Raw genomic sequence first — 16,684 nt, forward strand, 5'->3', positions numbered from 1 at the left:
GTCCAGCCTATTTATACATGGATTTTTTATACACGGATTTGACTCAACACGAATGGCCCCTGCAAATGAGAAAGAATGTGCTGATCCCTGGAGAAGGGGAAAAATGCATCCCTTTAAAATAAGTTTTAAAAACTGAACAGTCCTTTAACAACAGCCTCCTTAATGAGAGAGAGAGAGAGAGAGAGAGAGAGAGAGAGTGAGAGAAAGGGCAGTAGGCTAACAATCCATCAATCCTTCTCTCTCCTTTGGACCCCTCCCTTCCCCCAGCACCTGAAAGGGATCATTTTGCATTGGTGAAGGGAGGGGCTGAGTGAAGTGCTGATGGATTGCCTTCTTAATGACTCTTATCTTAGAGTCAAAAGGTCAGCAAGGCTGTTTTTCAATCACTGGAGCAAAGAAACTTTGTCTTTTAAATTGATTTGCTATAGTGTGCTTTTTTTATCCACCTGAGTGCTTGGAAAGGAACCCACGAGAATAATTAGTCTCAGCCTGTATAAGTATTTACCAAGTGTGAACTGAGAGTCCACTGGATTAAAATATAACTTTAATGTTCATGGTGAGTAAAAATATTTAATAATTTAAATGCTTCTTAAATATTGTGGCTCTCAAGCAACTATCTCGCAGCTCTCAAACATCTGGAGTTTATTGTAAGCAAGTTTGGCCATCCTGATATTTAGCTTTGCTTTGTAGGGAAGTTGTGTTTATGTCTTTTCCTGAAAATGTTAAGTGGAAGTCTGAGCACAAGTAAGTTTCAACGATTTCGTTAAGACATAAACAGCTCAACTACTACAGATACTTGAGCGTAAGTCGATCTCACAGGTAAGTCGAGGGAAGGTTTTGAGCAAAAATCATGGAATTTTCTATGATAAGTGGGGAGGGGGATAAACTTGAGAGTATATGACTATAATTTTGTCTGATTTTACCTGAGGCCAGATCCTGAAAAATAACCTACAAGTAATTGTTACCTAAGAACTGTACAGTCTCAAATTAAAAATTTAGGAAAAGATCATAATATACATTTTTATTCATTAACTTTTTAAATTCTGGTCTTCACAACCCTTGTGTAAACACTATCAGAGTGATGATGATGTTCATCCATCGTTTTCGAAGAAGACCTTGACATCTAACGGGTTGTGGACTGTCCATGATCAGAGTAAGTGCACTGTAAACATACTGGTAGAACCATTAATCAAATCTTTCTTTAAGGTGCCTGATGTATTAAGCCAGAGGCTCTACATATAATATACAACGCATAATTGAGAGTGTGCGATTCAATTCACAGCATAGAGACAAGCAACAAGGACTGAGCGTGAGCAAGCACAGCTACACATAGCTGCAACCCAATTTACTCAGAAGTAGACCCACTGCTTTCCATGGGTTATTCTTAAGTAAAAATGCACTGAATTGTAGCCTGAGACTTTGTTTCAGATAGAAATGAGCATGACATCCTGGTGTTTTTAAAAAAAAAAAAATCAGACCTCTACCAAATGCAAAATGCCATTTGCAAAATGGAACAAGGAGGTGTGATCCTGCCAAAGAGAATAAGGCTTGCTTGATTTAAATGGAAGCGTTGAGTTTTGGTTTACTTTTTTCTCTGGAGGAAGTAGTGAAAGGGTTAATTTTGGCTGCAGCTTGCAGAGACTAATGCCCTGGTTACCCTGGAGACTAATAGCTCTTAGTTATCTTTGCATTGTCCTCTTGTTCTTCTCTGGGCTTCTCCTGGCTGCCTGAACAGCCCAGATCCATGCATGACCCGCAGATAAGTCTAAGTCGAGGAGATGGTTTACACTTATTGGCAGAAATTTCTCAACTTATAGGCAAATATCTATAGGAAGTCCAGAACTGCACCCTTCGGAAAGTGTAGAAATTTCTGAAATTGGTGTCACTGTAACCAAAGACATTTCTAAAAAATAGACTTTAATGAAATAGGCATAAATATAAAAATACAATCGACCCCCACTTTACAATGGGTTAACTTCAAGATCAAACATCTTAAAATGAACTTTTCCTAGTAAAACTAGGTTCATTACATAACCACTTAAGGATGGGCTTATGATTGCCAGCAACAGAACCTTGTGGGTGATGACAGATAAGCCAATCAGCAATGTGAAGGCAAGGATTTTGTAGCATCTCAGCCCACAGCAACATTTTTAACATACCTGCACATACTGAGGGAAGGATATTGCCTTGTAATTTGTGTTTTAATTACAACATTGTGTAAACTGATAACTACAGCCCTTAAAGACTGCAGTAGGCACCTTTCAAAATAACCTTTTAGAGAGAGAAATAGCTTTAGTTCTGCGGCTGGAACTTTAATTTCTGAGGTCATGGAATTAATTGCCAAAAAAAATATTTTGTTATTAGGTTCACGTTGCAATATTTTCACAATACAGTGGTGTCTCCAGAACAGATTACCATTGTAAAGTGGGGAGGTCTGTTACTGGCTAGCAGACTCAAACTCACTTCTGAAGGCACATGTCAAACAAGTTGTATATAATTTGGAAGTGGTGGCTACATCTAGGCATGGAAATCTCTTTTGCAATTATATTTTCTGATACAACCCAGTTACTCTTTAACTACCAAGCAAACAGTAGCATAACTTTTAACATGAACTCCAGAGCGAACAGAAGTAGTAGTCTTTGTGATAAATCAATCCCGTAAGAGGAAATATGCTCCCACTGTAAGTACTAATAAGCAACTTTTTTAACCTTCATCTACTGTTTCATTAACAAACAAAAACACTGTTTTGACGAGTGGAGGATAAGCACAATAAATCCCCACTGCAGAAGTTAGTAATTAGATTTTTTGGTTTCAGTTTCAACCAAATTTAGAGGGTTAATACAGTAGCACTGTATCTTACATGGGGTTATGTTCTGCAGTCAGACCATAAGGTGAAAAGCGCATACCGTGGGCCTGCCTTATCCATGGACTCGGTAGCCATGTATTTGACTCGTGGACCCCAAACCCACATGGGAAGGCCTCAGAGGACTTCCCTAATATGACAAGAAGTGCTCTCCAGGTGGTCTTCTGAGGAACATGGAGGTCACGAAGGGCCTCCCCATACCTCAGAAGGCCTCCTGGAGGCTTGTGAAAGGCACTTCTGATTTTTTGGCAAACTGGAAGTACCTTTCAGAGGCATATGGAGGTCACATGCAGCCTGGTTTGCCAGCAAGCGCACCCTCCCCCACAAACTTCACTATCCGCAGAATTTGGTATCTGCAGGTGGTCCTGGAACAGATTCCCCGCAAATATTCAGGCTCCACTGTATTCTCAAAATTATCCTTGAAAATCCCTTAAATTCAAACACACATACTAACTCTTTAAAAACTACAAAAGGCACACAAGAACTGAGACTGACTGAGAGAACAGTAGATACACTCTTCGATCTCAGGCTCATTCTGAGCATTCAGTGAGTAGAATAACAAGCCGAACTGTCACTACTATTTAACTTGCTGTTTTTCTTTCTTTCCTTCATGCCCCCCAGCAACATATAGTTGAACTTTCGTAAGTTAAAAGTGTGTAACATATGATGCTACGGTAAGTGAAAACAGCAGAAAAAACAGAGCACTTTTCAAACTCCCCAGCAACAAAATAGAATAACCAAATCTTAAAGCAGTAGTAATATACTGCACAATTATTTGCTGTGTCTATCTAAGTTGTGTTTAGCAATGTGCAAATTTTTACCTTGCAATTCTAGTTACAAGAGAGGATTGAACCTAGCCATTGGTACTGTTGTACTGACTCCACAGCCTTGGATGCAACTTAAGTTATGGTCAAGGTCTTCAGTATGCCCAGTGGAATGTATGACTTTTTCCTTTCAAGAACAGATTCCCATTACATATCACAAACTCCTTTTGAAATTCCCTTTTATTTCAAAAAGCAGTTTTCCATGCATGAAACATGGAGAACTGATGTCTGAAAATGCAAAACCAAAGCTTCTTTGGGAACGCAGAACTAGACGGTTGTTTAGATCTAGACCATAAATAAATAAATAAATCCATTGAGTCTGTAATGCATTTCAGCCACAAAGGCAGAGTAATGTCACTGGAATCATGGAAAGCAATTCTACATACAAAAAGAAAAAAAGAAGGAACTCTATGCAACCTGTAGGCGAGACTAAAAGCTATCTTCAATGAAAACAAACCACCACAGTTTGTGTTCTTACTAGATATGAAGTATGTTTATACAGCAGTATTTATTTGCTGGCTGTCCCACAGGATTAGGGTCTGGCATTAAAACAGGGTAAGGCAGCCCACCATAAGCAACAAACAGGTTTTACAGCAACATGAAAGAGCAAAACATTGCCACTGTTCATGGTGGCTCAAGGAAAGAAAAGAAGCCAGAGGTTTTCTACCTCAGTCATGACAATGTCTTCAGCCATCTCTGCATGGCTCTGTCCCTTAAGGAATATTGCCAACAATTAGTCCAACAGGAATACAACACACTTTCATCATGCAGCCACTCTTAGCTTTGCATTTGCCACGCGCCTGAGGCAAGTATCATTTGCCTTCAGACAGGTACTTAAGTGACATACCACACAAAGCTCTGGGGGTTCTCTCTCCCTCTTCCAGCCCAAAGATTTCCTAATGTAAAACAAGGAAGATGCTGAAACATACACAGGCCTAGCTCAATACTGACTGGTGTGTAACATTGGAGAAGGCTCAATGAGATGCACGTGTGCCTCAGAATGTCTCTTCCTCTTTTAGCTTCAAACAGCTACTACAGCAGCTATTTTCAACTAGGGTGCTGTGGCATACTGGTGTACCACAAATGGTCTGCAAATGTGTCATGGGAGTTTGGAGGAAGGTGTAGTGGAATAGCAGAAGAACTGGCAAGGAGCTAGAATGTGGTGTCTGCAGTGGCCCCTTTAAGAATTAAGGCCTGGGCTTTCAGCAAAGGGTGTGCTGCACAGCTGCAGCCACTGAAGGCAATAAGGCTCTCAGGCATAAAAGCACCTGCTGAAGGGAGAGTTTAGTGTGGGCAGCAGAAGGAACAAACCTTGAGGAAGGACAGACTGGACTAAGAAATTGATGGCTAATGGACTGCTGATGGAACATGTATGTGCATGTGAATGAGGAGTGTTGGCAACAATCCTTCTAGAACCAACTCAAATAATTGTTGTAATATATCTATGGTATTCACTAATATGGAGTCCAAAATGAGAAGACACAAGCCTTCATGCTTACTTAAAATTGTATAAGGTTACTCATGATACATATTATGAACAGTCCAGTACTATAACCTTTTTTAGTTCTTCCTTAACTTGTGTCACAGTTACAGTTTGAGAATTAAAAAAACATATATAGAGTTTCTTAACATGACATTACATGACTCTTTAAAAGATTGCACAGCTAGAAATTAATTTTTCAGTCTAATCCCAAATTTACTTTACTAAAATTCAAGTAATGCGCACAACTGTATGTTAAGAAAGAGGAAGACTTTAAAAACTAAAATCTTTTTGAAAACTAACTTTTTTCACCACATTCCACCACACAGTTAGTAGTGACATTATAACAAACAAAATTCGGAACAAATACATTGTTCTCCCACAAAAATAAGTTTTAAAAACTATGCCTCTTTAGGGAGGGAGCAGGGAAAACTAAGCTAAAGTCACACCCCTCTAGAAGCAAGAATTCCCTTTGCTATCCCCTCTACACAAACAAGAACTGCCAATTTGTCCCCATCATTGTCAGCAGACAAAAGAAAACTAAGTCTACAGCCAGACCACATCAAATAGAAGACACAGCAATTCCAGAGGCTGCCTTGAAGCCCACTGGGGTGTAAAGTCAGATCTGAAGCCTTCTTGTCAGCTATTACCATAAAAGAACCAGAAGAAATAGTGACACTTCTATACAACGGAAAGGTCAAGGAGTTCGTAGCCATTTCATGACCCAGACAAGTCAAGGTCACAAGATTCAGGTAGCAGCTTGGCCTGGGCATAAGTTACTTGCTCAAATGAATTGTTTTAACAAATCAGCTTTGGTCAATTAAACCTAACAAGTCATGTTGCATCACATAGCAGGGTTCCTGACACTGAGGCCAGGGGCTGAGGCCAGCCTCGTAAAACAAGGCTTAACATGGCATAACAAATGTAAATTAATCCATCCAGAAACTGCAGATGTCAGCATGATAAAATACAAGTTGCCCCACTAAGAATAGTTTTCACACTTTTCTGTCTTAAAGTGCTGAGCCAGAGCCATCCCTCCTTACTCTCAATTGACTTAAACAGGCATTGTATTTGTACACTAAATAAAATTAAAATCTTCTTTGCTCACATACTAGTTTGCTTATAGTTTGGTATACAGGCTTCTATACAGTGAACACAACACTAAACTGATAGTGGTCTCAACATTTTATCCTATCAGGTGGAACAAGAATATATTAGTAAGAATATATTAGAAAGAATCTCTTTCAAATACTGAGATTGTTTTTAACAACCTTTATTAAAGACACATTTTTTCTCTACAATGCGTGAACTGCCAAATGTAATGCTTCATATGCTTCAATTTCAAATAAATCAGTCACAGTCATCATTATTACAGAGTTACAATACATATGACCATAAATATCAATGTTATGGACCCCTGGCCTTCTCCCCTCTCCTTGAAATGCATCCTTTGAAAATGTCAACAAAAATATTCATAATTGTATGCCATATTATGTCTGTGAATGTACTAGTGAATAGTATCTTGGTTGTGGAACTGTGCACAACCAATAGCTGATGGGGTTAATCCACAGCAGGAATATTATACATTCTACACAATGCAGCTATAGCAAATGAAAAACAAGTTTCACAAGTAGTAATAAAGGGCTTAGGTATTCTCTGTTGCAGAGCTGTTATGATTCAGCAACGTGGTAGTACTACTTTAACAGCCCCATGTGAGGCAACCACTCAATGTCATCACATGTTACAATACTATGAAATTGATACACCTCGATTACAAGAACATAGCTGCAGAATACTTGAGGCCACTTCATGCAGCGTGCAAAAGAAACAAACATGATGTGTTCATTGCACATCCTCTTGGTGAACACTAAACTGAAATAGTCATGTACCTGAAATTATGCCTCTCCACGTCTAACATTACAATGCTTGTTGCACAGACCGCTACATAAAGCCTTCCCCCTTATTGAGTGAAATAGTTGTTAGGAACTCAGTAAAGAGCAATACACTTTGTATGAAAGGTCAACTTCCTAAGCCTGTAACAAGGCAAAATGCGGATTATGTTATTCCATAATAATTGTTGGTCAATACTGTATGGATTTTGAATTCCGATTTTCAGATGTATGCATTCTTCCACAGGCAAGAAAATTACCTCTCAGAACTGTCCCAGAATTGTGCTTCTAAACCGACCCACTTGCAGGACTAAAAGACAGGTAAACTACAGTCTTTCAACCTCTGATAGCCCAACTATTGTACTTACCAAGCTGTAACAGGCAGTGTTGTGAATAGTAATGCACCTAAGTAACACCAATACCTTCTAACAAAGGAAACAGGACTATTTGAAAACCAAGAAGCTGGATGCTTGTATATTAACTGCCTTTAAGGTTGTAGTAGACAGTTTCTAAAGTACTAATTAAACATCAAATTATTTTGACTATTCTCCTAAGGCATACTAAAACGTCAAGATGAATATGCTTTAAGGAGCTATCTTAATGGTTAAAAGTTTTGTTTCAGTTAAAAGGTGTTAAGAATGCCTCGTAAAAAAAATTTAAAATGTAAGGAAACACACTGAACAAAATACACTAAACAAAATTGCCAAATATTTGACCATCTATTTAAAAACCTTGAAAATATGTTCTGTTCATCTTACACACAAAAAAAAATTCATATGTGATGTGAGGAGAGGCAAAATGCTACCAATTTACAGAACCAAAATGGAACTATGAATGCCAAATTTCAAGACAGTTAAATTTTCAAATTTCAATGAGTATTTTTAGCAAGACTCTCATAAAACAGTCATATTGCACGTATGGACCCACACCCTGAAGATAATACCCATCCCTATAGGCAAGTTTTAACCACAGAACGTTGAACTTATGTGGGTTTTATTTACTACCAATACAGAAGACTCGCTCTGTCTTAAAGACATGTGTGTTTTTTTAGCATGTTGCGATAACCAAGTTTTCCAACACAGCTTTCACTAATTCTAGGGAGAAAATTGGTTTCTCACCCCCATCCCAACCTAGCAATCACTCTTTTCCTCTTCCTCCACCAGACAAGACACAGTCTAGCGATTCATGGGCTTAAGTAGGCTAGACTTCCTCCAGTGCAGCCCTTTGGGTAGAACTGCTAATCCATCTTATTAATTAACAAGATAATGGTGGTTAGCTGGAAAGCAATATTAATGCTAACTATCTAGGAAACATCAACATAAATGACTTGGCCTTTTCATCGGTCCCTGATAGCCCACTTGTGCAGTTAAATTCAACAATACTGTGATGTTTTACAAATCTGAAAATTCAAGTGTATCAGAACTACAGGCTTGGCAGAACTGTACTAGTATCTCTGAAAGCATAATGCACTTCTATTGAACTCTTGGTTTATAAATGGAAGCAATATCACAATTCCCTAATATCTTACTTTTAAACAATGTGCTAAAATAGAAACAGCATGAAGCATAACCAAAATGAGAAACATGTGGCAATTATGTGACACATACCAAAGGCTTATAAATGCCAGATACATCTACTGTTATTATGGCCTTTTTAGCTATCCATAAAATATCTCAGGATGTACAATATGCTTCATACAGCATATATATGTTTTAATACATTTTATCTTCCAAAAATAGTGTGGACAACATGAAGATTAAATTCTGCAGAAAAGGAATAAACAGGAAAAAAATTTCAATTTTAATTTCAATTTTAAAAGAGTAATGGAACTTTAAAAATCTACTACTGTCGAACTAAAAAAAGTTATCTATTAGAGAAAGGATTTCTATTATCTGAAGTTCTACTGCGGCAAACAAATACAACAGCTTTCATTCAGCGATTGTCAAAAAACTTTCCAATGTGCCCACTGCAATGCAGATGCCAACCAACGAATCAAAGGCATTCAGCAACTAGACAAAGAGGGTTTGATGCCAACCTCGGTGCCACTGGCAACCATTATTGGCATCAAGCACATTGTCTGTTTTTCCTCCCCCACTCTGCTGGCACTTGACAAACAAAATGGCGGTTCTTGTAGAAACGGAACACAGCACAAGAGCTGCACTGAATCAAATACTACCAAATGATTTTATGGACTGAAACGCAGCTTGTACCAAACAGAAGCTAGCAAATAAAACCTATTTTTGTCAAGCAAGATACACTGATTGTGACATATAATGTTAAGATTAATTCAACAAACACTAGAACAAGAGAATGAACCCAATTTTTAAATTATTTATTCAGTGCTACATGCTTTAAACACCTGTAGACCAAGAATAATATTTGCCTAATTTCCTGCCCTGGACAAGTGGAAGGAACATAAAACCATATCAAGTAACATTTCACTCTTCTGTTGTGAAATTTTAAGAGGAAATCTTAAACTCCTCTCACCCCACAGAAAAAAAGTGAAGGGGAGACAGAGTGGGAGGGGAGACAAAATGGGCAAAAAGGAAAGACTGATAAAGTTAGTCCATGACAAAACTTGACAGACTGGTCTATATTTCTTCTTTCAGTACAGATGTGGAAGCACATAGAAGGATCCCCTTTGTCAAAGGACAAAAAGGACTGACATTTCTAGATCAGGAAATTCTCAATATATTGTAATATTGCTCTGCTCTGCAATGCGGATGCCAACCAACAAATCACAGGCATCCTAGGCTAAACAAAGAAGGTCCAATGCCAATCCTGGTGCTAGTGGCAACCATTAATGGCACTCAAACTATTCTTCCTCATGCTTTTCGCCAACGCTTAAACATACACCCTATTTTATCCCTTCAGTCCTTTAAGAACTTTTCCTTCTCAGTGTTTTCTTTCAAAACCTTTTTAATTACTTTGCCTTACTGATGAGACACCAAGTAGGTTTTCATATACCAAAACAGAAAATCAACCTCTTATAAAAGAGCATTACTTTGACCCACATTGTACTTAAATATTTTGCAAGCCTAACAACCCTTGGTGTCTTGCGTTTTGCAAAATTGAATGAAAGTAGTCTAGGCTGAGTACAATTAAAACACTGAATTTTTTTTAAGTGCAAAAATGCAGCGTGTAGCTTATTTCAGGAACAGGAATACTATATGTGTTAGCAGATTTCTAGAAAAGCAGTTAGCAATGTATGAATTGGATGCCTGGTTTGGATAAAGAGCAGATTCTCCAACAGATGACTTGATGCGAACAACTTTTTCCCCCACTGTTATTTTTAAACCAGTAACTGAAGAAATATTGAAGAAGTCAGAGCAATGCTGAGATAATGCTACATAATTCAGACTTATTTTGACAAATCTTACACATATACATATTTTGACAACTCTTGGATGTATAAGTCTTATACATATACACTTGGTCACCAGTAAAACTGTCTCCTCTACCTCAAATCTCACTTCAAGTTGTATACCTATCATCTTCAAAACAGAAAACACAAAGAAACAGACTGGTAGAAGAGATGCTGCAGCTTTTATTTCCATCTGTAGTTGACTTTCTAGTGGGAATAATGCAGACAAATGGAGTGTACCATTAATAACCCACTAGTTGTCTTTGAAGTATATTAGTTTCTTAAAACCACCTGCCAAGCCTTCCTAAATTTACTGAACTAAAAAAATATATAATCGAAGACAATTTGTTTGAAAACTTCATAGCAATGTGAGTTTTCTTCCTAGAGTGGATTACCTTCACTAATATTTTCAGATAAGAAACCACACCACAGCAGAACAACTAGGCTGCAATCCAGAACACTTTACACTTAAAGCTCATTGAACTCAATTGGGTTATTAACAACTAACTTTAAATCCCATTGTTTTCTATGACACTTATATGCAATCAGTATCTTCTGAACTAGGGTCCTGAATTTTGTATATACTCTCCACCATTAGGAACAAGAATAGTATTTGCATTATTATACTTGATACTGCAACAAATACTACTACAAATACTACTACATAACATTTTTGATGAGATATATAATCATTGCATATAAAATTACAAATTAGCATGACGCAGCAGGATTCGTGTAAAACTAGATTTGGAAATTAAAAAAGAATAGATAAGATGTGAAAGTTACTAGCCAAATAAAAAATTACTGTTTATTTCATATACTCTCCAGTTACTTTCATGGAAGATATTTCTTATCCTAATATAAAATAAGGCTAACATCCTCCATCTGTCCTCCTTTGGGACACATTCCAACATCAATTTATACAAAGAGTTGCCATCTGCAAACATTCATGGTTTAAGTTTGCTCCTGAAATGTGTATGTCTGTTGTATGACTGCATCTATATTCCGCTATGATGGTAAGCAAGTTTTATGTAAGAATGTACAAAGGGGGGAAATTACATAGAAAAAGCACCTACTCAGATTAATTTTTCCAAAAACAACTAAATGGAAAGACCATTACAGTTCTGATAGAAACTGCATAGGAGTTTTAATAGGTTTTCAAATATCACTTAGAATTGCAAGCAATTGCAATGAAACAATCATTTGTGGAAATATTTAGAATATTTGTGGAAATATTTAGAATATTTCAAAGACCCCACTTTGAAACACTGATAAGGCTGTGGTGTTATCACCTCACTGATAATATGAGGTGTTAACGCAAATGACACCTATGGTTCATTGTGAGCCTCACTATTCAGATAGGCCGTTTTATAGGCCGTTCCCTGACCCTGAGGCGTTCTACAGTGGTAAACGTATTTCCTTGTTAAAGCTAGTAGATAACAACTACAGTATAAATGGCAGCAATTATAGATAGGTAGGCAAAAATATGCAGCTATACATCTGTGCACAACAGTGATGTCCAAAACAAGTGTACCAATATTTAAAACGTCTATTCTCTGACACAAACCAGAACCTCTCCTACAATTCTGAAGTACCATTTAAAAGCATGCATTCTCAAATGCATGTCACTCCTACAAATATGCAAATGAGCATGCACCTATACGCCAAACAATTAGGTATATATACCCACTCTGCTGAAGAAATGTTTGGTTGAAAGCCTTTGTTTAAAGAAAAAAAGTCTAGAATTCAATCTACTCATAGAAAAAACAACCTACCTTGATCCTGCACGTAGTATGCCAGAAACAAATCAAGCTCCTTGACTGATACTGTTATATGATGTGGCTGGACGCAAAGTGCTGGATTTGTGCAATGGGGGGATTTCATGAGTCGTTCTCCATCCGTACTTTCCAAGGGGATACCTTTGAAAAGGATCACCATGACTAGATCCAGTCGCCAGACTTTGTCTGCCTGTCTCAGGCAGTCAATTCTCCTAATCTTACCCTTCTGGTCAGGATTGGACAATACACAGCATGGGTGCTTCTTCCCAGTAACAGTGAGCACAAAATCCTCCCGATACTCTTGGCGGATATCTTTGCGCAGCTTGGCGAGAAGCCTGGATGCCCACTTCTGTTTAATTTCAGGCTTTTCGCTAAGTAGCTCATCCTTGACTGCTCTTTCCTCATCCTTTGACATTCGCTTTTCATGTTTTTTAAAGTACTTGCGTTTTCGAGCCTGAAGGTTGAACCAAGTGTAGGCAATTGCACGGACATGTGGAAGAAGTGCCTCAATGAATGGGTGAAATTCATCCTGTTGGAAGAAGTAGGAGAAAAGAGGACAAAAACTGAAAATCAGTTCCACTTCCACCATCAAAGCAACAACAAAAAAAGAAACCATTTTCTTAACAATTTCTGAAGTAAAAAACATAAAGGTGTAATACCACTAACTTTTCTAAACAATGTTGTTATTTAACATCAGTTACAAAACATTCCCCCCGACACTTCTCCTTTGAACCAAAGATGCCATGCAACTGTATCACCTTAAAATAAAATGAAATATTAATGTCCTCAAACAAGATCCATTTTAAAAAGCAGTACCATTTTTATGAAGGACAGCACTATAACTTTTAAGGCATCTGAGGCAAAACTTTGAAAACACAGATGCAAGTTGTACAACTATTTTCTGGTTTCTACAGTACAGAAATCCAATGCATATACATGTTAAGTGCAGTGCTATACAGTTCCCACTTTCGGAGCAGGCTCTCAGCAATAGTCTGGTACTGACACGAAGAGCATGCGCTACTAAACATGATCTATTCTCTTATCATTTGTACAACATTCCAATGCTGAGACAGGACCATTCCTGCTGTAGTACCTACAGAAATCAGGATACAGTAAGGGAAAGAGGCAAGAGTCACATAATACCAGAGCCTTCTGCATTATGCAGCAAGATTTCCCTTGGTAACCACCCTTTTCTTTCCTAAGTTTGTAAAAGTCAAACTTTATGAACGTAAGAGTGAAAATTGCACCAGTATTCTTCTGGCAATTTCATTTCACCTCACAAAGAGGTTCAAAGCTCCACAAAGTTGGGTAATCTGTTAACAGATCACGAGCGTGTGACAATTATTCAAAAACCCCTAAAAATCCATCTAAAACATACAATGAAAAATGACAACTTGGCACAAAGTTTGCATTCCTTTTGCTTCACTGGGCAAATGCCGCTATTCTGAAATACATGCAATGTATTTACAGTTTCAAAAAGAGCTCTTCATATGGCGCTACCTGAAGATTCACTTAGCTTTTCTAAATGTAGCCTACCATTTTGTCTGCAGATATCAGCAATTACAGTGCATTATTTTGGGGGCAGAAAGTGTCCACCTGTTTATCTTACAGACATGATCACATTTCTGTGAGACCTTTGTCACATATGTAATTATGAGGCTAACCAAATCAGTCTAAATATACTTAGCAACTGCTACCATTTTTGCTACTTTTACTGCTTTGTGAACTCCTCTGTTGAAAAGAGGTATATAAATATTTAAACAATAATTTTAAGAGACACTCTGTTGAAAGAAGGGCAATGTTACCACTCTCTTTCTAAAAGTGTGCATGCATGCATGAGTGTGTGACAGATCTAAAGAACTTACACGCTGGCTCACAGAACCGTTATTTATTTCATTCTCTATATTCAAACTAAACTTCGGAGTCAAGTCTGACATTCTAATAATGCCAACTTGAAAAAATCAACTGTTTTTCTTTTTTCTAACAGAGCAAACTATATACACCTAAATACTAAAAATATTTAATGTCAAGACAAATCTCAATTTTTATGAAACTTTTTTCTATATAAACATAAGATAGCAATGAAAAGATTTAATATATTTTCTAACTTTGTTACTTAGACTACTTCTACAAGCGGCTGGTTTTCAAATCAAGGAACTAGAACTAAATAAAAGACTCATATTTATTCTAGGGGTATTCTGTAGGTCAAGCCTTGCCTTTTTACATATAAGACAAATAAAAGTTTTCAGAGTTTTTTCTGCAAAGCTTTCATAAACTTGGTTTTATATATAAACCATCCCATCTGGGGCGGGGGGGGGGGAAGGAATGAACCAAAATGGAACAACATTTCAGTATGCAAAATGATTGCAATGTGAGGTAAAGCTGAGTGCCCAAGAATCATTAATTAAAGCGAGCAGTAGTTTCCAGCAGAGATCTGAAAATTTCTGTCACTGTGAGGGCACATAAACTGGAAAGAGTTAAACCACAATCTGCTCTTTGTGTGGGAAGGCAGCACTGCTCAGAGCAACCACAGCTCATGATAAGGCTTCCCTATCTCAATATGCTCTGGTGCCATTTTTTTTCTTAACTACAACAGTATATTTCTTTCCCTCAGAAACTGACCTGTGTAAAATTCTCATTAAAGAAATCTGGGTTTTAATAATACATCTAGACAAAAGTGGCAACTCAGACAGGCTTGCAAAAAAAAAAAAATACTGAAAAGATCAGAATGGGGGAGGAGTCTAAACGTTACTGTACTAGTTATAATTTAAACCATGCAACAATGCTGCCCAGGAAGCAACCTATTGTATGTATAGGATTTCAGTTTAGATGTTACCAAGAAAATTATAGACTCCACTTTAAATGTTACTTTTAGGAACTGCACTCAATATTGATGTGTAACGCAATGGTAAGAATATTTACACAGAAGTAAGCCACACAAAGTTAATGGAATTTAGAGCACAATCCTATGCATGCTTACTCAGAAGTAAATCCCACTGTGTTCAATGGGACTTATCCTTAGCCCCTAGGAATTGTGTCTAGTACTGCAGCTCAGGCAATGTAACATTTTGTGTATCTAAACCGTGTAATTGCCTACTAAAAATCAGAAAAAAGCATTATATGTACAGTTATTGAGAACTTGTTTGTTATTGCCATGGAACTGAGAACAGCAAATATTTAAACAAGGAATGTATACTTAAGAAAATACAATGCATTAAAAAAAGTAAATCTTGCTGTGAAGCTATATTATAGAAGAATGCTCTAACCGTCAGAACGTACCGACAGATGCACTACAGAAAATAACCAGCATGTGGCATTTGCATGTTGCAAGATTCAACATACAGAACTTTTAGGGATCATAACCGCAGATTTCAACAAAATATTATGCGGAAAAAACGTCCTCAAAAGTTCTAACAAATTATTCAATGGTGTCCACACGCACTGACAATTCATATTTCAAGTAAATTCACAACACAAAAAAAAAACTGCTGCAAACTGGCCAAGATCACTCTTCAGAGTAATACGAAAAATTATTTCCATTTACTTTTTCTCATAACCTTTCCTTCTACCTATTTTCTTGTAAATTTAGAAGAGTCTATTCAAAAAAGACCACGTATTCAAAGATACATACAGTTTCATTTAATTCTACTGCTTTCAAAAAAAAGTAAACAATTTTAGGAAGAAAAAAATATAGCAAAATGTTCATAGGTACTGGGTTTCTTATATAATTAAACTACGAGAAAAAAAGATTCCTCCAGACATGAACATTAAAAGGCATATAACATCTACATACAATTTCAGCAAAGTAAAGTTTATGTTTACTGCACAAAACAGGGGAGGGAAACATTACAATATTAATTGCGCAGTATGCTTCATAGGTCCAGAATGCCAATTGATACCGCAATCCTAAACATTTCACTGTACACCCTACTGATTACAATGTAGCTTATTTCCAAGTTAGCATGCCTTGTATCACAGTAACAATCCCAACTTTCAACTACTGCTTTCGTATGGATTCTTTAAAGTAAAAGAATCAGGTATACCAAATACCTATTCTACAACTGGTTTTATTCCATCAATTATCCCTTTTATTTTAACAGTTTCTAAGACATTGGGTACAGATATTTGACAAGACACGGCCAGCACTATAATCACAAGAAACCTTCATCACTGGTAACAGGAGACTGGGGGAAAGGTAGTTTTTCAGTGCATGTTTTGGTTAAGTGTAATGTCAAGTCTAATGCATACCGATATATCACTCCACTTTTTAAAAATGACTTGCAAATTCACAGAGCAAAACTGATTTGGACAAATACCACACAAAACTTCATTTCAAAATCAGAATGAGCTTTCTAGAACCACTATAGCTGGATTACATAAACATATTACTAAATATGCCTATGAAAATATTTCACACAGCTATATGCAAACTGAAACATTGACTGACAATGCATTTTATTTTGCATGTGCCAAACCAAAAATTTAA

At 37.1% G+C, this 16,684-nt stretch overlaps 1 protein-coding gene across 12 annotated transcripts in view; it reads right to left on the reverse strand.

The window, feature by feature from the left end:
* NFIB (nuclear factor I B) overlaps window positions 1-16,684 on the reverse strand; it is a 265,788-nt gene that overhangs the window by 212,723 nt on the left and 36,381 nt on the right. For 11 of the 12 annotated variants that reach the window (XM_066617107.1, XM_066617102.1, XM_066617101.1 and 8 more), the window contains exon 2: window positions 12,196-12,727. In XM_066617107.1, the coding sequence (XP_066473204.1) occupies window positions 12,196-12,727 (532 nt within the window). Of the gene's footprint in view, window positions 1-12,195; window positions 12,728-13,014; window positions 13,055-16,684 lie in introns of those variants that run through there. The other variant, XM_066617106.1, reaches the window with a different exon arrangement.

Source organism: Tiliqua scincoides, chromosome 2, assembly GCF_035046505.1.
Source record: "Tiliqua scincoides isolate rTilSci1 chromosome 2, rTilSci1.hap2, whole genome shotgun sequence".
In the NCBI taxonomy this organism is placed as follows: Eukaryota; Metazoa; Chordata; class Lepidosauria; order Squamata; family Scincidae; genus Tiliqua; species Tiliqua scincoides.